Source organism: Protomyctophum parallelum, assembly GCF_964188405.1.
Source record: "Protomyctophum parallelum genome assembly, chromosome: 21".
NCBI classification, from domain to species: Eukaryota; Metazoa; Chordata; class Actinopteri; order Myctophiformes; family Myctophidae; genus Protomyctophum; species Protomyctophum parallelum.
Window position 1 is genome coordinate 25234336 of NC_139713.1, and position 22720 is coordinate 25257055.

The window sequence follows — 22720 nt, forward strand, 5'->3', positions numbered from 1 at the left end:
GCACAAAAGTAGGCTAATTAAACGTACGTTTAATAAGGAAATGCTGTAGTACAATCATAAGTACACCATTGATGTGTGATGTAAATTTGGTGGTGATATTCTGTGTATAAATGGAAGTTATTGAATATTTTCGTTCACGTTAACATGCCCCCGTCAGAACTGTCAGAGCTGGCTTTCAGGTGCCTGTGCCACGCAACCCGCGCGTTGGCTGCGATGCTTCCCAAAGAAGTTATGTCGACTGACGCAAGAGTAGCTAGTAGTATCGGGGTCCAAGTTGTTTTCCCCGTGTGGGTCTGTTGCGCAGAAAAATGTTCTTCGTGGCATGTTGTTTGTTGTATGTAATATCTGACCATATGTAACGGTCAGATATCGCTATCACTGCTACGAATTATTTAAATCACGGGTTGTGAATGATCTCCTCTTAGGATACGATTGATAAAGGGAATGTAATGAAAATAGCCTAAATAAGCAAGCAGAAAACAGTCAGAAACAAAACTCGCGTTAACCTTTTATCTAAAGTGAAATGAAGGAATCAACAGTTATACACACAGAGTTGAATGAATGAGTGAATGATCCGAAACAAATGTCCGTGTCTCGCGCACACACGCGCGAGCTCCCTTAATCACGGGTTGTGAATGATCTCCTCTTAGGATACGATTGATAAAGGGAATGTAATGAAAATAGCCTAAAGAAGCAAGCAGAAAACAGTCAGAAACAAAACTCACGTTAACCTTTTATCTCAAGTCAAATGAAGGAATCAACAGTTATACACACAGAGTTGAATGAATGAGTGAATGATCCGAAACAAATGTCCGTGTCTCGCGCACACACACGCGAGCTCCCTTATTGTTTTGTATTGTTCCGTGTTTCCAAACAAAGTCTGTTGCCCCCAGAGTTCCTTCCCAACGTAACACTCCCTCCAAAGCAAAGTAAAGGTGATAAAATAAACGTAATCCATCCCCGTAGCGAACGTAATCCAGTGAAGGTATAGGCTACTCCAAACAAAGAGGAAGAAGAAAACCCTCGGATCCTACTAAGGTAGAGTGTTCAGCAGCCAGAGCGAGGGGGAGGGGCTACATTTTATAGGGCACTATTTGTTGTGTTGCGCCGGTAGCTAGAGGAATCATGCCAGTGGGGTAACAGTGAGAACGGTGGCCTGTGATACAGGTGTCGCTAAGGGGCGGAGGTGTGTGAGGAATTCACTAATAAATTCATTATTAATCATTAATGTGTCAAATCGAAAAAAGGGCTTTGTTACGCCCTCCATATTCATATGGTCAATGCCTGTGTGAAAAGTGGGAGCGATTGGTGCCGGCAATGAGGAGATAATGCTGTGTTTCTGACAGACAGACAGACACACACACACACAGACACACAGACATTGTTAGAATTATAGTATGATATATATACAGTATATAGTAACACACACGCAAACACACACACTCTACAAAACTGTGGATATTGCATTGTGGCTATTGATGCCTTCCTGTTCTTTGTAGTCTGAGAGCACATAATAGTCACGTTTGTCCTGGACTGACATGGATTTCTCTGTACTGCATGCGTGGGACTGCGTGAGTGCTCATATACTGTATACACATGGCCACAGGGAATACTCTATAATATTCTGAATGGCCGGAGGGATGTGCATTATTTTCAGATAACCGCACACACCGCTGTCTCACTGTTGTAAATTAATACAGGCCAAATAGTTTTCTTTGCATAAGTGACCATTTACCCTACAATTTACCCAAGCATCTGTGTAATTTATTCACAGCGATTCAAAAATAGCAGATATACAGGTACTGTACAAGCTTGTTTTTGGAATTTCTTTGAAAATAACTACTGATTTAGAAGTCATTTGAAGAATCGGCCTCATATCTTAAAGGGTTAAGTGAGCATTTAGCCTGTCGTTTAGCGTTCATGCTTTACTCTGCTAGCGTTACTCTGATTTCACAGTTTCTCTGGATAATAGCATCGGGTACAGTAAATGCCTAAATTGCATATTGCACTTCACTTCATTCATGGTTGTTTAAGCGAAGATTTTGCCACAAGCTTTCCTTAACTTTAAACCATGTTGGCAAACCCTAACCCTCTGCTTCACTTGTTTTATTTTTTAGTGTATTGTTTAATGATAGCTTGTCATGGATTTTCTCTTACATACTGTAAATGTCACATGTTGGGTGCGCGCGCACACACACGCACACGCACACGCACACACACACACACACACACACACACACACACACACACACACACACACACAGATATCTTGTCATCCATCAATATTTGATCAACTCTGAATCTCTATTGCCTGCTGGAGATATTGATTTTTCATTCTGCAACCTGTAACTTCATCTTATCAGCCATGTATGGCCTTGGACTGTTTCCCTTCAAAAAGAAGACCACCCTTTTCTAAGAAAGTGATTCTAAAAATATTTATTTTATACCGTGCTGCTAATTACCGGTACATCAATGTTTTTATTTCTTTGCAGGTTAATAATAATAATAATAATAATACCTGGGACTTATATAGCGCTTTTCTAATACCCAAAGTTCCAGACCCACAGGAACGCACCCAGGGTGCCGGCCCGATTCCCACGTCCGAAACGGTTGAGAAATGACAGTTACCGTGTGGGGGTCCCTCTACTGTACTGTCACTGTACTGTACTGGCACACCTGAAATCACCATATATACAGTTAATATGTGCGTGTGTGTTTGTGTGTGTGTTAGGTTGCGTACAGGTGGTGAAAAACAACCATGCTGTTTTCGTGCTCAGACATACTTACCCAGGCAGGCAGCCAGGCAGGCACCCACACAACAGGTGGGTTTTCAGTGCGGTTTTGAAGGTGGGGAGTGAGGGGGCATCCCGGATCTGTTTGGGGAGGGCGTTCCAGAGGGTAGGGGCGGCCAAGGAGAAGGACCTGTCGACCCAGGTTTTGAGCCTTTTTTTCTTGGGGATCACCAGGAGGCCGGCATCGCTGGACCTGAGGGTAGCGAGATGGTGCGTGTGGCTCGAGGAGAGCAGAGAGGTAGGGGGGAGCCAGGTTGTGCAGGGTTAGGGTTAGGGTTGGGCATTGTTAAAGGTCCAGGATTTATTGTCCTAAGGGGAAATTTGTTGTGGACTCGTATGGTATCTGCTGTTAAAAATACACTGACAATCCCCAGTGCAATAACAACTGCAGACTCACTCCCAATCTTCCACCGTACCATAGACTCACCTCTTGTCTTCAGACTCCACCTTAGCCCGTAGCACTTGCCGTAGCACTTGCCCTAGCCTCGGCGACCTTCCAACCTTATGCAAAGGCTAAAATTTTAATTTAGATAGCTGACCAGGCATCCTATAGTTTCAATGTAAAGACTATTGATTTCGTTTTTGGATATTGTACTGTTTCCTGACTTCGTAGATTACTATTTCTATGCATTCAATGTAGTACCTTGTTTTGTTCTTGATTAAATGCGTCCATCAAATGCCTCAATTGTCTAAAATTATGCATCCATACATCCATCTTCAACCGCTTATCCGGAGTCGGGTCACGGGGGCAACGGTTCCAGCAGAGAGCTCCAGAGCAACATTAGCAATTTCATCCTGGGGGACCCTGAGGTGTTTCAAACCCCGTTTGGAGAGATAATCCCTCCATCTGGTCCTTGGTCTGCCCGGGGGTCTCCTTCCAGTGGGATGAAAATCCATAATCTATATACGAGTAGAGAGAATCTGATCAAACGGACCTGACATATCAGGTGCCGTCCTGGGACTCCAAAGCCTGTTACCCATTACCACGTTATCTGCCTCTCTGCCAAGGTGATGTTTTATTTATGATTAGAAACCTCAAGACGAGGAAGAGAGAACTGCTGAGTGGAACAACTGAAGAAACACTGACGACCAAATTAACCACAATAAATATAGATGTTGTGTCGCCATTGTCAGGAATTCCATTTTCCATTTTCTGTCAACTGAATGCCACCAGATACAGTTCACTACCAGTGTTACAGTAAGGGCTGGTTGTCCAGCCTCCATGCATTGTTTTACTGAGGGGTGTGTGTGTGTGTGTGTGTGTGTGTGTGTGTGTGTGTGTGTGTGTGTGTGTGTGTGTGTGTGTGTGTGTGTGTGTGTGTGTGTGTGTGTGTGTGTGTGTGTGTGTGTGTGTGTGTGTGTGTGTGTGTGTGTGTGTGTGTGTGTGTGTGTGTGTGTGTGTGTGTGTGTGTGTGTGTGTGTGTGTGTGTGTGTGTGTGTGTGTGTGTGTGTGTGTGTGTGTGCGCGCGCGCTCGCGCAAGTGGGAGTTTTGTTAACCCAAGAGTGTTCATTTCCGTGATCCATCTCTCTTCCCTACTGGTACCAACACCAATACCACATGACTGCTATTGGACTATTTTTAGTGTTTGCGGTATGCATGCCGTGTGTGTGTGTGTCTGGTGAGTGAGAGCATCAGCCAACAACTCACTCTTGGCTTAGAAGAGCCATATTCATATTCAACCTTTATGAGTTACCTCTTGGGCAATATATTATTGTTGTTGACGTGTTCTCCTGACTATCTTTCATATGAGGCTGGCCTTCCTCAGGCTGCCTGTGATGTTGGTGTGATGTTTTTAGTTTGTTTTACTTCAAAATGTCAGATTTAAGGAACCCTGGCATCCCAGCTTGGGCTATTTTGTCATGATACTGTAGGTGGAAAAATATATACCTGACGGCGAGAAGCGTGCACGCATCTGCCTGGGTGACAGCAGATTCCTGGGCGAGCGCTGGCGCTTTGGCATGGCGGGTAAGATCTTAATTGTCGGGCCTGTTAAGAACTCTAGTTTTCGCCGGCTGCCGGGCGCGGCTGCACTAATAACTTTGGGGCGGGCCCGTCTAGAGTTTAAATGGACAGGTATCCGTCAAAAGGGAGACATCGAAGAGGAAGGATGGATGGGGAAGGATCAACACTGTTGATCCTTCCCCATCCATCCAGTATGGAATGTCAGAACAGGTCAGCTCCATATATGGAATTCTAAGGGTTTACGGTTTGAGGTCAGATGTAGAGTTGCGGGGCCAATTGATGACATGAGGGATCTCCATTATGGGCTTATTAATATGCCACGTGCTCCATCCCTGATGATGTCACGTGATGTCACATGCTCCATCCTATGTGATGTCACGTGCTCCATCCTACGTGATGTCACGTGCTCCATCCTTCATGATGTCACGTGCTCTCTCACCCCGACCAACCAATCAACACACAATTCCATAGTTAACCTTCGGTCGCAAATAAATTGAATGCAACTATTTCATTTCTTTCTTTGTTGTTGTATATACAGTAGACACATACAATTAGATTTAGGCTATTTTCTTTTTTCTGTGGTTTTATGTGGTGAGGAGAATTGAGCTTTATTAGATTTTTTTTTGGATGAAGTGAAATAGGTTTTTGGAAGTGTTCCCTTTTTAGGGAATTTCCCAGTGGGCCTGTGTGGACTTGGTCACCGACCTATTCTGTAAGCAGCACACGTACTCCTGAAGCCTCTCATGTGTTCCCCATGTGTTTCAACATCCTGTTCATCCATGTCCACACAGATAGGCACATAGATTTCACATTGGATTGTTCCCAATGTCACAGATTAAAAGCACTTAATTGAATTTTGCACGCACGGACGCACGCACGCACGCACGCACACACACACATACACACACAAACATACCTTTTATTGCCTAATGGTCTCCCTTTCTACAGTATGTTGTTTTCCTTCAACTATATTTATGTATGCTAATGCTACGTTGATACTGCTGGGTTAAACGGCACCCCATCAATGTGACAAAACGGGGACATACTTAATTATTGTTTGTCCCGGAAAGTTGACTAATAACATGTTATTATTTATAGAAAGTGTCTGGTGGTGGGGGGGGGGGGGGGGGGAGCTGCCTAGTACAATCATTGCCTTTTATTTCTGTACACTGAACAGCTGCTCTTAAACTATTGGGACTTACATTCAGATATTTCTCCTAAAAAAAGCTCCTTTAATTAGGTCTGGTTCCACCCAGGTTTAGTTGAACTTCACAAAGTGACACTTCACACGTGGCTCAACATTATAAAGACTGAGGAACTCAACTACTATGATGCCCTTAAAGTATAGTAGCTATAAGCAATAATATGTCAAAAGTTTAATGATTTTTCTTTTTCTTTTCTTTTTTGTTGCCGGCTGTCTGAATACCAAAAATAAAATATATACAGTACACATTTTGACATATTATTGCTTATAACTACTTTGAAGGGACAACTCGTATTCTTACCGTATCCATTGATCACTGGAAAATTAGCGGGAAAAAACAACAACTCCATGCTGAGCTATCCTCAGCGTTTTTCCCAGACGGCCGGTCAAACACTAGATCTCTTCTTCAATTGCGCGACAATTCTGTTGTGGGATAGAACTCCACAAAGTGTTGTGACTCTGTCGCTTCCTGTTTATACGCTCCATGGCGTTTGACCGGTTTGAGCCCACCTACCTTTCTTAAAACCGCAGCGCCCTGTATATATATATATATATATATAATTTTTTCCCCGCCACTAACGAGGGATAAATACATTATCATCAGAATTCTGTAATAAAAATGGAGGGAGATGTGCTCTCTTGGGTTTAAAAGTGTTTCAACTGCTGCAGCCAAAATAGATTTAGGCAAATAAGTGATATTACAATAATTGTAAATATGTTCTTGACGTAATTGTTTATCACCCAAAATCATGAAGGCTAATTTGACATTTGCCATACACAAATACAGTAAGTACTGGTTTGCCAGAACTTTACTTTCTGCTAAATGTAAATATCATGGCTTTAATGCCCCAATATTCTTGCAGACCAAAATATTTAAAGCTTTGGAAAAGTCCCCCTTCTAGTGCAAAAATTGCTAAAGACCTTTTCGCAAAAAAAAGGTTGATGCACAATCCTGGCATGCTTATATATGTTGAAGATGAACAGATGTCTCATCATCAGTGTCAGTGTTGATGAAAGCTTGAGACGGCACATTTTTGCCCCTAAAGCTAAAAGACGATTAGTTATCTTTTATTGCAGACAGCATGCCACCGCAGCAGCACGCCATGAGACAGGGGAAGCGCTGAAGGAAATATTACAGCATGCATAGCAGTTTGCAGTTTCTCTTGTGTTTACACATGCAGTATGATCGCAATAAAGCACAGACACAAAAACTCCCAAAATATCACGTGGTGTGTTGACAGCATAATCTCAATGACAACAGATCATATTCTCTATCTTGTGTGCAGTGCAGTATTGGCCTGGGCTTGGTTGAAATGATCTCAGCAACAGAATGATGATGCAATACTGAGATGCTTTTAGGAAACTAATGAATGAAATGCTATTTGTGTTTTTGTGTTATCTTTTCTTTCATCATGCCAGTTCCTGATTGCCGTTTATAGTATCCCAGTTGGTACCTGCAGTTCCTCTGAGGGAGAGCACCATTGAGTTAAAAAAGAATAGAGAGCTCACCGGAAATCCTATCCCATCCACTTGCATGGAGTTGCTCACCCAGCGCATGCATATAACCTCCCCCCCCCCCTTCTTCTTGATGGGCTTGGCCTAATTGGGTCCTATTCATGTTTATTTATGAACGTGCCGGGGCTCAAGTCATGAACGAGCACCGGCGCTATCGAGTACGAGCTCCGTTGTATCGTGTCATATCGCTTGTTCATGGTGAGAGTGTTCCCCGAATACCCAAAAATATCTGATATACAAGCTCGAGCATGCAGTATGAATGCAGCACAAATCATTGTCTTTGAATCGACTAAAATATTATTGAAACACAATTGACACAAGAAATTGACACTCTCACAGCAGCTGCCGTGTGTGTAATTAAGGGATGGCCCATAGTGTCAAGGGATAGCGTGCGGTGCACGATTAGTCTTCAAGGTGGTGGACAGGAATTTTACCCTTCGCCACCGTCTACGTGTGACATGTGCTCCTCTTTTTGCTCTACACCAAATATCTTTGCCGAAAATATCCAATATACAGTATAAAGTCATTGGCTATTTTCGCAGAATCTTTTGCACCGGGTTCAAGTGGTTAACGAACGCCTGTTTAAGTGTTTATCTTTATCCATCTTCACTCCATGGATTGATCCCTGTGATGTGAACCCACTTCCCTGGCCCTGACGTTTATGCCAGCCACTTCTTTTTTCCTACTTAATTCGTCCTCACTGGTCTCCAGGATCTGATTATTACTGAGTGGATTATTTCACACTGTGAAATCCTGAGTGTTAGAGTGCAAAAATGGATCTCTGCACTCTGAGTGGACAGGTCAGGTGTGCGTGCGTGCGTGCGTGGCTGCGTGCACGTGTGTGAGGGGGATTTTCAAGGGGGAAAATGGTTTCAGTCATGCGGCAAGGCAGCGCACACACACTGACATGGAATGAGTTTCTAGAGAGCTACTGCTGCTTATGATTCGTTTTCAGAAAGAAGAAACATGTTGGGTTAACAGGTTCAAAGGCTGGCTCACTCGCACGTGCACACAGAAGAAAGGGGAGAGAGGTGCTAGGTATAGAGCGTCGCAGTCCCTCCCCCTTTCAGAACAACGAGTGGCCCAGGAAATAAATCCCAATGCATTTTTCCCATAGGCATTTCTTAAAGTATTTATTTAAAGACGGTTACGCCGCAGACAAAGCCAACTCGGATCGTGACAAATCATGACAATGGACACAATGTTTTGGGCCGATCAAATAATTTATAAGAAGAAAAACAAAACAAATAGTGTTGTCTCCTGCCTTTATTTTCTTCTTTCTAATGATTTGATCGGCCCAAAATATTGTGTTCATTGTCATGATTTGTCACGATCCGAGTTGGCTTTGTCCGCGGCGTAACCGTCTTTAAATAAATACTTTAAGAAATGCCTATGAGGAAATTAACCGTGATTTCTTTTCCGGGTCTCTTGAGGGGGCGGGACTGTGACGCTCTATAGGCTCCCTCCTCATAACGGAAGATTTATTCTCTAACCGTCCACTCATGCAAGAATGCATTGATCAACCGGGTCTGTCTCTCTTCCAAGCTCCCGTCAGAAAACACATACTGTGGGTGATGAATGCGCGCACACACAGCAATCTCATTTATACACTGACTGCGGCTGTGGCTGCCGACACAGGCTTAATGTGGAAACGGTGCACTGCACGTGTACACACGCACGCACACACACACACACACACCATTGCGTGCTTAGGAGGAGAATCATCCCACGTGTCAATCATGTGAAATCCAAAATTGAAGGTCACTGAATGAAAGATATATCAAGAAACTGAAGCTTTTGTGTGTGTGTGTGTGTGTGTGTGTGTGTGTGTGTGTGTGTGTGTGTGTGTGTGTGTGTGTGTGTGTGTGTGTGTGTGTGTGTGTGTGTGTGTGTGTGTGTGTGTGTGTGTGTGTGTGTGTGTCCTGCCATTGGCAATTCAGTAGATTGTTAGTGCATTGTCAGAAACAGAACATCATCAGTGAGAAAGGAGAAAGGAGGGTATGTTAATTCTGTAGAATGCCAATCCAATGCAGACTAATGTTAAGTACATTGATTCATGTTCTAATTATAATGTTCAGTAAGTAAGAATAAATAATAATGTTTGCATTCATGTTAATCAATAGTTGGTATTTTCCATTGACATTTCATCTAACTTCGAGTGGGCGCACAATTTTAATTGGTGCTGAATAAATGGTATAAGCTATCATTTAGTGTATGTGTGAGTGCGTGTGTGTGATGCATAGAATTAGATTACACTTTCCAGCACACATTTTTGAATGTGTGCAAGTTGGCATGGCTTTGGTCTATGCCAGTATGACATATAATTGTCCTATTATAAGTCTTTGCATTGGTCTGTTCTATCTCACATGATCTACAGTAGCCTATAACAACTTGAGTTCAGTCTGGGATGAGTGGTCAAAGTAGACATAAATGCATCAACAAGTACAGTACATGGATCACATTTCCACTCAGCCTGCCACAGTGGTAAGAGGATAGACAGAGGCCACAGAAAATGCATTAGTGGACCACGGTAAACACACTATCACCTGAAGCTGTGAATGTACGTATGTATGAAAGAAAGTGCAATCAAACCAAACCTTTTCCTTCTTTTTTTTATTCTTGTTCCTTTTCTGTTCATACTGCTGGATACAAGTGTGGAGCTCCGTTTCAAATTACAATCCACGTTTGTTTCCCCACCACATCATCTGACCTGGAGAAAAGGCAGAGGAGTTGGCCGAGCAGGACATCAAAGCTGCTTGGCGAGATAAGACCTGGTAGTGATTTGGGATCAATTATTCCCAGCAGCGGTGTTGCCCTCGCCAAACACACCAACCATCAATGCCGAGATAGTGAACCACCTCCTGGAAAAATGTGTCAAAAAACAGTAGGGCTGTCACGATTACAAATTTAAATTGACGAGTAATTGTCACACAAATAATTGCGTATTAAAGGTTTAATTGTGTTTTTGGTGTTGAACATTGGAACATATGAATGAAGAATACATTTCTCTTTGCCTGGTAATCAAAAAATGCACAGGGCAGATAGACAAATATCTGAAATGTACAAAGGAATTTACTGACATTATTGTCTCCACCAGGCCGAAGGCATGCCATAGAGTATGTTTTGCACTCCGTCCGTGTGTGTCCGTCCGTCCGTGTGTCCGTCCGTCCGTGTGTCCTGTCCATCCCTATATTTAAATTTCATATTCCATCCTAATTGGCTAACATTGGCTTTCAAAGTTTGCAGGATTGACCCGTTTTGAACAAAAAGCCTCAAATCATGAACGGAGCGTGCAATTTACGTGAAATCTTTCAAAAACTTTCCTTCCTACTAGACCGAGGAATATATCCCACCCTTTTCACATTGGCCTGTTATAGCGCCACCAACAGGTGGATTTTTGCAAAACACTTTTTTCGAACAAATTGCCTCAAATCATCCAATTGCCATCCAAGGCGTAAGAAGAAATGGCACCCTTTTCACAATGGCCTATTATAGCGCCACCAGGAGGCCACAACCTGACCTGCCCTGGTGGAGACCTGTTCCCCGAGGGGCACTTTGTCTAGTTTTTATTCTTAAACAATGGGATTACAAAAAGTGTAAATCAAACGGCTGTTGTACAAGCTTCTTGTACTGTAGATCTTGTAGATCAGCTATTTCAGCTTTTTTTAATAAAGATTTTTCGACATGGAAACGATTATGACAAAAATAATTGTGATTATCTCAAATAATTTAATAACTCAATTATAAAACTTGAAACTGAGGCCGGAAGTGAAGTAGCAAAAAAAAACCCTGATTAGCCCTTTTTGACCTCCAATAAAGTCTAATTGAGTGGGAAGTTGTCAGACACAAAGTGGCAGTGCAATGAGATGTTGAGCAAATGATTTGGACCCAGTTAAGGAGCTAGGGTGGGTGGTTGGGTGTTGTGGGGGTGTCTCAGCCAGGCATTTGTAAAGGGCACGTGTATCTCTCAGCGATTTCCAGTATTATTGAGCCACTTGAGAATATAACACCTCAAATATGTTCATACTGTATATTGCCCATGACAGGCATGAAGTATACGCTCCAGTCAGTCTGCCCCACTGGCTATCTATTTATCGCTATAACATCTCTGTCTGTCTGCAAGTCGGCTACACAGTGCAACCCTGAGAGTATTCATTACCTCTGTATATATACTGTGTGTATTACTACTACAGTATATTGGTGTATTGAATTAATGCAAAGGTGGGTGCACATATATAGACACAGTACACACACACACACACACACACACACACACACACACACACACACACACACACACACACACACACACACAAACTTGCACGTAAACACACACACACACACCAGCACAGCACAGCACAGCAGCTATTCCTGTGTGCTCAGCTACGTATATGGATTGCTGCCAAATGTTTTATTTTTAGATTCTGGTTTAAGAACAAACGGGAATACAAGGATCTTAATGGGTAAAATGTGTCTGAAAATAATGTCATGTTGGAGAGTATAAAGGTCCTTAATAATTTAAACGGAAACAATTGGGATTAGGCCTATGTTTGACCACCCACTACAATATGATATTATATAATAATCCCCCCCCCCCCCCCCCTCGTGTAATTTCAGTTGTTCCAAAACGAGGTTACAAAGTGCTTTACAAAAATGTCAGTATTAATTTTTTTAAACATTTAAGAATTTATTTTGTAACACTACACATCTAAATCACGGAAACACAGTAGAAAGCCACATCGACTTCAAATTGGACACATGCGTGCCACACCACCGCAGGGGATGCAGTGCCCGGTGTCAAGTCGGTCGGACCCACGGTTGTCCAGAACCCCTGCCCAGGGTCCATGTATATGGAGCCGGCCATGTTCTGACATCATTCATCCATCCACGTAACTGGAGAACCGTACGCCCCACCGACTTCAAATCCGACACACGCGTTCCACCAGTGCCCGGTGTCGAGTCCGCCAGATAGCCGGTTGTCCAGAACCAGCATAAAAGCCTCTGACTGGGCTCTGGACCTGATCACCCCTATATCTCCATATATGGAGCTGGCCTGTTCCGACATCATTCTGACAGTCCATATTTGGCCATGCCTGACAAAGAACTCCATATTTTTAATCTGTACGGCGACCTTGAGTGCCCTGAAAGGCGCCTTATAAATAAAATGTATTATTATTATTATTATATTTGGGCATAAAAGGGACACACAGACATAATAACTGGGCGTGCATGGGGCCGCAGGTTGAATAGCACTGCTCTATAGCAATTTGATACGGTCAGTGTTGTGGTAAATAAGCTAAGAGAGACCCTATGAGTGCTGTTTGTGGATCACGCTTCTAAATATCTGAAACCCTTTTTGTGGTAAAAGCGCTCAAACATTCTTCTTTCCTGCCTTGATATCCTTATCCCCCCCTCTCTTTCCTTGTTTTCAGGGGAAAATAGCACGATGGGAACTATGCACAAACACGGTAATATTGTGATGTCACTGTGACAATAAAGATTTTGATTCTGATTCTCTCTTCGTTTGACCAGGCGGATGCAGCCACCAGTTTTCTGCGAGCAGCCCGTTCAGGTAATCTGGACAAAGCTCTGGACCACATAAAAAATGGAATCGACATCAACATGTCCAATCAGGTAACATTGTGTGTGTGTGTGTGTGTGTGTGTGTGTGTGTGTGTGTGTGTGTGTGTGTGTGTGTGTGTGTGTGTGTGTGTGTGTGTGTGTGTGTGTGTGTGTGTGTGTGTGTGTGTGTGTGTGTGTGTGTGTGTGTGTGTGTGTGTGTGTGTGTGTGTGTGTGTGTGTGTGTGTGTGTGTGTGTGTGTGCGTGCGTGCGTGCGTGCGTGCGTGCGTGCGGTGCTGTTGTAAAATGGACTCAGTGTTACATTGTATCAAGATAACATAGTGTGACATTTTCTTTGTGCATTTTTGAGCGGTGGCACATCGTCTCCTACGCACAGCTAAGTGTGTCCATATGTATGTCTGAGTACGGATTTAGTTTTCTTTTTGCATTACATTCACCCATTCACACACTACAGTATTTCCTCCAGTGAGATCAGCCTGGGAGTCATACGGTTTTCTGTACCTCATTTCACCTGCCGAAACCCAGACCCATTCACACACACATTCATACACCGATGGCGGTGGAAACCATGCAAGGCCCCAACCAGCACATCAGGAGCAATTAGGGGTTCAGTGTCTTGCTCAAGGACACTTCAACACTAACTCTGGGGGAGCCCGGGTTCGAACTGGCAACCTTGCGTTTGCCATCCAGCCACACTACTCCTGAGCCACCGTCGCCCGGGGAAAGTATATACAATTGGAGGGGGTACAGCATTGTGTAAACAGAGCTATGTCACATTGCATCGTTATATACATGATATACATGTGTATAATTATATATACACAGGGTATCCTCTAAAGCTTTTTGAAAACAAATAGTATACAAAAAAGCCTCAGTTTTAAACTTTAGTTATACTGGATCTCTTCTTCACTAGTCCCTCCCTAACATTTTAGTCTGTTTTTTTCTGTTGATGGAATTGTCAGTATATAGTCTTAATTATAGTCGTCGTAGCTTAATTTTTATTTCGTTTTTATGTAGTTTTAGTCTGCGAAAAAAGTAGTCGACTAACATTCTTCGTCATAGTCGACAAAAGAACGAACACAGTGTGCCGTAGCATCCTATACTTGAGTGTAATGATAGGCCCTAGTTGCTGTGGGTGGGAACTTGGAAGTGACTGAATGGATGGGGACTTTCTTTCCACATAAAGTCCTGACTGTGAGCAGGCTGGTGCCTTCAGCTGGAGTGAACACCCAGTCACCCACCCACTCATTCAGTCAGTCGGTTGAAATTACTATTATGACTGAGCTTTCAATTCAGTGCCCAAGACGTCTCCAGACGTCTTTATTATTACACCCTAGGGTTCCCAGGACGTCTGGGGACGTCTAGGGTCATTTTCATTGAAATAAATAAATAAATGGGATATCCTTGTGTTTCGTACATGCGCACTGCCATTCACTTCCTTGTTTATAGCCCGACTAAAGTGGACAACTTAAAACAATAAAAAATAAATGCAAACAACAAAATCTGCCCACCCACCATGAGGGGAGAATTCTAGAATTAAACACAGTTAATTGTGTATAATTATAGTAATAACGTTTAGTGTAGAGAGCGAAAACTGAAAAGTCACTAGCAGAGAGCCCCGAGCTAGGGACACCGGTCGCACGATGGTGTCGTGAGGCAGTTTTTGGCGAGTGACACCATTGTTCGACAAAGTACGAATTAGGCTTATCAGTCTTTCGTGTTATTTTAAGGGCAGATATAATTCTCCAGTCGCCTTTTGCTTTCACCCCTCCGGTGTAGATGTATTGTCATAAAACTAAATGACAAGATAGTAAAACTTCATACCGGGGGGGCGCTGCAGAGATGGTATTATTTTGCCGTGATTCATGATGTGATGGTGATGTCGTGAACTCGTGACCTGTCCTCGTCAAAAGGATGACCCTTCATGCTGCAGTGCTGTCTGCTGTCCTATCTGTTCCCATACCTGCATCCAATCATATCCATCCATCCACTAACTCATATAAGTGTACAGCTCTCTGTCTCTCACGCATTCACCTATGCTATCACTGCTCTTGTCTCTGTGCGTGTGTGCTTGTGCTGTGCGTGCGTGTTCACGTGCTTGCTACACACATCACAGCCATATATATCCCTGTGCTATCCCTGTCCCCCTCCGGTACACTGTACTGTATGTATGTTGTTCACGACGTGCGTCTCCCCTCCTCATGTGTGCGCATGCTCACAGAGGGAGTGTGGTTACCCATAAGCAATGAGTGACACTGCAGTATGAAACCAGCCTGGGCACCAAAGGAAAAGGAACCATTGACTGACTCCTATGTGAGATCAGTGACGGTGGAGGACGCCTGGTGGCCACATGTTGCATCGCAGGCACAATTTGGCACAGGCTGTACCCAAGTGCGTACAGACAGACAGACAGACAGACAGACAGACAGACAGAAAGTAAAAGAAAAATACATATACATATAAGAAAATAAAAAACAAATAGCTATCTACAAAAACATAAAAAGCAAACCCTGAAAATAGCCAATGTAGCAAAAAAAACAGTGCATTGCCCCCCTCCCCCCATTGCTCCCCCCAAAAAACAGTGCATTGTTAACTGAATGTTCATCACTGAAGCACTGTTTGCACTGTGAATAAAAAAGCGACGCCGTCGGTCGTACGACGGAATCTAAAGGAAGTGCGTCTGCCTCCCTCCCTCCCTCCCTGTCCCTGTCTCTCTGGCTCTGTGCTCCTCCTCGGTCTGCAGGCGCTGCAGTTTATAGCCACCATCCTCTGTTTATTTCCAGCAGCGTGTTATTTTTAGAGACCACGATGACTAGACCGGTGATGCACAGTGCACACTGCATGTATGGAGGAGAGATGAGAGAGGCTGTATTGTCACTTGCTGTTGTATCCTACTGGCTCACCTGCCAGTGAGGAGCCCCCATTGCGAGGACGTAGCCCCCCCCCCCCCCAATACGAGTACATGCAGTGAGTGATATCACCCGGCTTCCCTCTCCCGAACACGGGCCAATTGTGTTCGCACAGACGCCCGACAAAGCCGGATGCACCACGGTGGATTCGAACCCACAACCTCCGTGGTGGTGGCCAGGGACTTTTACCACTGCGCCACCTGAGCACCCAAGCTGTGGTTTGAATGGGAATTATAGGGCGGCAAAATATTATATTGTTTCTCGGGTAATTACTTGATTTATGTTAACAGATTAACAGAAACATAACGAATGCAGATGCTTCCTTCCTTACAATTAAGCGATTAACGTCCTGTCATGCTCCATGGGATGTATGAAAATGCTGAACAGGCTCAGTTGACCTTAATGTCAGATGGCAAGAGAAAGAAAAGTGACTTGCATATGAAAGAGCTATCATTATTGTGGCACGGAGGGTACAAGCTTAAAAGTATCAAAGACTGTGCAACTATACTTTGACCATGATGTATGCTCTATATATATTGTATGTTTTTAATTACTTCATTACCCCCCCACCCACCCCCCTCCTTCTCCCAGAATGGTCTCAACGGGTTACATTTGGCGTCTAAAGAAGGTCACGTCAAAATGGTTTTGCAACTACTACACTCTGGCATTGAGCTGGAAACCACCACCAAGGTACTACTTTTTATCCTTAAAGCTGTTTTCATGTAACTTCTTTTTTAACTGAATAAATTTTTATTTTGTCCAGTCTGTGAGTATGGTTCAATTCGATTCAAACTTTATTCCAGACACACAGGGGGTCTGTAGAGTATTTACAAATCAGTTGACTTGCTGAACACTTTTGCTTAAAATAAGACGGACGGGAGAGCACTTTATCGTGTGGGGAGAACATTCCTTTTTCTTCGCGGGACTGTTTTTTGAGTCCCGGGGACTTGAGGACCCAGTTCTACAAATGTCTACTTAAATCATATTCTATAGAAAACCTCGGTTTCTATATCAGTGGAGTGGTCCTCAAACCTTTTCACGTCAAGAACCCCTAGAAATATATGTATATGTATATTTGGCCGCCGACCTCCATCTGAAAATATTTTGTTCCAGGGACTTCCCAGAAGCAATGATTTGAGTTAAAAACGTTCGGTGGGAAATAATATATATTCAAAGATTTGCGACACATTTTCAAGATTTTTCTAAAATAAATGCAGATCTACAAGCTTGTTGATCTGCTATTTTCCAATAACTAAAGTTAAAAATAATGGTTAAAGTGGTTAAACACTAAGGTGACACAGGTGTGTCAGAACATGTTAATGCAATACAACTTATATAACTGGAGTGGGTGTACAGTATTTGGCCACCGTTCTCTTCTATAGACATTTCAATTAAATCCTCTGTGTGTGTGTGTGTGTGTGTGTGTGTGTGTGTGTGTGTGTGTGTGTGTGTGCGTGTGCGTGTGCGTGTGCGTGCGATGACCTCCAGAAAGGGAACACGGCCCTCCATATCGCTGCACTGGCCGGGCAGTTGAGAGTGGTGGCCGAGCTGGCCAACTACGGTGCCAACGTCAATGCACAGTCACAGGTGAGTCATTGAGGTGGGAAATTATAGATCGATGCAAGAGCACAGTGTCAGCCACCCTACAATTTACAATTTACAATTTACAATTTAGGCATTTAGCAGACGCTCTTAATCCAGAGCGACTTACATTTAAGCAAGAACAAAAGCATGGGAATACATCACATAAAAGCATTTATCATGAAACATGCGTAAGCTAAGAAAGTAACAGTGGAATATCTATATAATGAAACTATACATACATATAATGAAACTATACATACACTATACATATAATAATATACATACATATAGACTATACATATTTACTACTATGCTATACATATGTACTATGGCGTGCTATGACTAAATACAATACAATTATAGTGCTGTCTACATAACATGCTATAAGTCTGTATCAAATGCTATCTAAGGCAACATAAATGCTATCTAACCCTACCCAAAATATCCTCCTATAAGATCCTATCCTATAAGAGAGAGAGAGAGCACAGTGTCAGCCACCCTACCCAAAATATCCTCCTATAAGATCCTATCCTATAAGAGAGAGAGAGAGCACAGTGTCAGCCACCCTACCCAAAATATCCTCCTATAAGATCCTATCCTATAAGAGAGAGAGAGAGCACAGTGTCAGCCACCCTACCCAAAATATCCTCCTATAAGATCCTATCCTATAAGAGAGAGAGAGAGCACAGTGTCAGCCACCCTACCCAAAATATCCTGCGCACACACAGTAACATAGTGTCCTTATTCTGGGGTGAACATTTTGGCGTAACTTGCAGATCTACAGTACAAGCTGTTTTTGACAAAGAGATTTGGTTTACAGTGAAAAAGGAGAGGACTGAGGTTTGTGTGTGCAGTACTTCGAAAGTACTGCAAGTATTTACTTAAGTACAATTTTGAGGTATTTGTACTTTACTTATATTATAATATATATATATTATATATATTTCCAAATAATTAAAATAATTTTACTTCTACTCCACTACATATCAGAGACAAATATTGTACTTTTACTCCACTGCATTGTGTGTGCAGTAGTGGTTTTCAGCCTTTTTCATATCATTATTAATTTGGCATTTGACCACGGACCACCATTTGATGAGATTTAGCCTTGCAGACCCAAAACTAAAGAATATTTAGAAGTGATAAACATGATCAAAATTACAATTCTTCTACATTAGACTTTAAGAAATTAAGTAGGCTAATGCAGATGTTTAACAATAATTGAACTCTTGAGAACGTAAAATGAAACCACTCTCAAGAGTTAAAGATCTACTGCAGTGGTTTTCAACCTTTTTCATATACAGGCCCATTATTTGTTTGGCATTTGATCCACGGGCCACCATTTGATGAGATTTAGCCTCGCAGACACAAAACTGAAGAATATTTTGTTATCTTTGGCTGAGATTTCAATTCTGTTGGCAAACGTTGATCAAAATAACAATTCTTCTACATTCTCTGTAGACTTCTTGTAAATTAAATAATGCAGATGTTCAACAATAATGTTACTATTGAGAGCGTAAAATGAAACCAGATGGACCTGTGGGGGTCAATTTGGTTTCATTTTACACTCACAAGAGTTAATGATCTACTGTATAAGGCTCCATTTGGTTACCAACTCTCCATCATTTAGCTGGGGACCACCTGGAACCCCCTCAAGGACCACTGGGGGGTCCCTGGATCACTGGTTGAAATCCACTATGTATGTGTGTTTGATGCCTCAACAGAAAGGATTCAGTCCTCTCTACATGGCAGCCCAGGAGAATCACCTAGAGGTGGTCAAGTTCCTCCTGGAGAATGGCGCCAACCAGAGTCTTCCAACAGAGGTAAGTATCTGTTTTTTTAAAAGGAAAGGTAAACACCTTTCCTTTTTACTAAGTACTTTTTGATTTTCTGACCTTTACTCGTATCAGAGTATTGCAGCATTGATACTTTTACTTAAAGATAGAGTGCCGTGATTTTTGTACTTTTTCTTTTTGGAGTTAACATTACTCTAATAGACCCCGGGTGTGGTTATGTCTATGGAGTTAATATTACTAATAGACCCCCGGGTGTGGTTAGAATATTATTCAAATACGTCTTCCCTGTGTATTTCCTGAAAGCTGAAAGCCTTTGGTCAAAAGGCCCAATCGAAATACAACACTTGACAGTGACATCATAAAATCATCCCCTGTGCTAAGGTGAAAACCAGGTATACTTAATGAACAGGTGGTTGTGGCCACATAAAAACATAACACTTTCGGTATAAAAAAAACAAAAATCCTCCTACTATTATGTTTTGTACCCAATGATCAAAATCACGGCAAAAAATGTGAGTGCTTTTTCCACCACCGCCACTCGCTCTCAGTGGTGAAATGTAACTGAGTACATTTAATTCAAGTACATTTTGATGCCAATACTTTGGTACTTTTTACTCATGTACATTTTGAATTCCGGACTTTTACTTGTAATGGCGTGGTTCTACATGGCAGAATTGATACTTTTACTTAAGTTGATACTTTTTCCACCGTTGCAGCAGGGCCACGGTCTACAGTAGCCTCTACATTACTTTCTCTCGCTCTGTAACTGTGTCTTAACTGCTGTGCTGCCTCCGGCGACTGAATCCGCCCTCCTCTCCTTCCGTTCAGGACGGCTTCACGCCGCTGGCCGTGGCGCTGCAGCAGGGCCACGAGAACGTGGTGGCGCTGCTCATCAACTACGGCACCAAGGGCAAGGTCCGCCTCCCGGCGCTGCACATCGCTGCGCGCAACGATGACACGCGCACCGCCGCCGTGCTGCTGCAGAACGACCCCAACGCAGACGTCCTCAGCAAGGTAAGTGTGTGTGTGTGTGTGTGCGTGTGCGTGTGCGTGTGCGTGTGCGTGTGCGTGTGCGTGTGCGTGTGCGTGTGTGTGTGTGTGTGTGTGTGTGCGTGCGTGCGTGCGACTGTACTTATGAGGGCTGGATGTCCTCGCAAGTATATTGGATGTTGAGAAATGGTCGGACCGTGTGACAACTGAGGAGTGAGGAGCATTTCCCTGGACCCCACAAGAGCTGTTGTTTTCACAGTTAACAAAGATCTGCAGAGCTAATCTTACATTTAGGAAACGATTCAGGTTGGGGTCAGGGTTAGGATTAGGCATTTAGTGGTTAAAGTTAGGGGTCGGTGTTAAGGTTCAGGTTAAAAATAAAAAAACAGAGATGTCCTCACAATTTGTGTGTGTGTGTGTGTGTGTGTGTGTGTGTGTGACTGTGTGTGTGTCCAAACTTACTACGTAAAGATGTATTGGGCTGTAGTCATCAGTCAAAATAACACCACGCCGCTGACTCTGCGGTGCATGTGACTGCTTTTCACCAATCAGCTAAATTAACCGGCTGACTGTGACTCTTCTTGGTAAACAAGAGCAAACGGCTGTCAGAGATGTGCCTGTGCTGGTGGTGGCGATTAATTAATTTGCATGCTAATTATTTTAAAACTTCTGCAACTTCTGACTGCAAATCTCGTTATACATCTTTCTCTCTTCATGTCTGTACTTCGTATTGATATTCAGAGTATTAATTTCTTATTTATTTCTCTCTCTCTCATTAGCAGGCAACAGTGCAGCACTAATACTCTAATATCTCTTTTTCTGTTTCTGGCACAACAGCACCCCTACTGGTACGGTAGTCATAGTCATACTGGTGCTCATGAACCAACACATACATAGGCACACACATAGGTGAACACGGACATTGCTGTTCCTTGGAGTGGTTGCACCACTCAAAAAGGAACATCTCAGGTGCAGTATAGTGACTGGGTGGGCATAAATTATGTTTTTAAATGATTTAGCAAGTTCAACATAAACAACCAAGGCGGAAGGAACCAGGGTACAACAAGGCAAGCCTGCTGGTTGGTCAAGTCAGTCAGGGACAAATCAGAAGCCTGACAATCTCTCTCTCTCTTTCTCTCTCTCTCTCTCTCTCTCTCTCTCTCTCTCTCTCTCTCTCTCTCTCTCTCTCTCTCTCTCTCTCTCTCATAGACTGGTTTTACTCCTCTCCATATCGCGGCCCATTATGAGAACCTGAGTGTGGCCCAGCTGCTTCTGAACAGAGGAGCCAATGTCAACTTCACCCCTAAGGTCAGTTCAGCTCCAGTGCTATCCGCTAGACTTAAGGGTGAGGTCTGTGTATGCGTGGATTGCGTCATCATTTTATAGGATCACGTTGAAGAAGTTAAAGTGCGAACCCTGTGCCTTTTTAAATGCAGGTGTTTATATCCCCCAGAGGATGCCGTGCGTGTGTGTGTGTGTGTGTGTGTGTGTGCGTGCGTGCGCTCGTGCATGCATCATCATTTTATAGGATCAACATAACATCAGTTTAAGAATTAAAAGTGTGAACCATGCATGTGCAATTGAAAAGCACTTGAAAAAGGTATTTATGTGTGTGTATGTGTGTATGTGTGTGTACTGTATGTGTGTGTACAGTATGTGTGCGCATACGTGCGTGCGTGCATGACATTGCGCAAGATAGGGGTCATGTCCATTCTGAAAGCTGTTTCATGAATGGTGTTGATATGAAAATTGAATATGCTTGCACACGAAAATGTTATTATTATTATTTGATGATTATGATTATGCATTTGTCCGTTTGAACTGAGCGGCTGCCTAGATGCTTCCTCTCTCTGTCTCGACTTCTCCAGTCTCTATAGGAAACACAACCTTACATATGACGTAGGACTACTATTTATTATGTTTTCCCCAATGTTTATTGATATATATTCCTTTTTTTTGTAGAATGGCATCACCCCGCTCCATATAGCCGCCAGGAGGGGTAATGTAATCATGGTGCGACTGCTGCTGGACAGAGGGGCACAGATTGATGCCAAGACTAAGGTAGGGAGCCCAACACTTCTGTTTTATGTGTGTTATTTCGTGTTGTAGTGACCACTTACTGTATCCTTTAGTTTAAAAATATATATCTCCATTTGTGTGAGCCACTTTCTGGGGCAGACTGAAATAATAAGACTCTTGCATAGCTGCTTGAAGAATAGAATGTCCACTCCATAGCTATAGTAGCCACTGCGTTAGCTAGTAGCCACTGCGTTAGCTAGTAGCCACTGCGTGCGGGGACTGTCCAGCACAGCTGTTTTTTATGTTTTGATTAGGTGTGCGGTGATGCTCGTTTGAAGCACGGGTAGAGAGCTATTTCAATCAATCA

General features: G+C 43.0%; 1 protein-coding gene across 1 annotated transcript in view; it reads left to right on the forward strand.

The window, feature by feature from the left end:
* LOC310879489 (uncharacterized protein) overlaps positions 1-22720 on the forward strand; it is a 139139-nt gene that overhangs the window by 37462 nt on the left and 78957 nt on the right. Inside the window, exons 2-8 of the mRNA XM_083794220.1 lie at positions 13007-13108; positions 16556-16654; positions 17453-17551; positions 19273-19371; positions 20173-20358; positions 21544-21642; positions 22297-22395. Coding sequence (XP_083650346.1) covers positions 13007-13108; positions 16556-16654; positions 17453-17551; positions 19273-19371; positions 20173-20358; positions 21544-21642; positions 22297-22395 — 783 coding nt within the window. The remainder of the gene's footprint in view (positions 1-13006; positions 13109-16555; positions 16655-17452; positions 17552-19272; positions 19372-20172; positions 20359-21543; positions 21643-22296; positions 22396-22720) is intronic.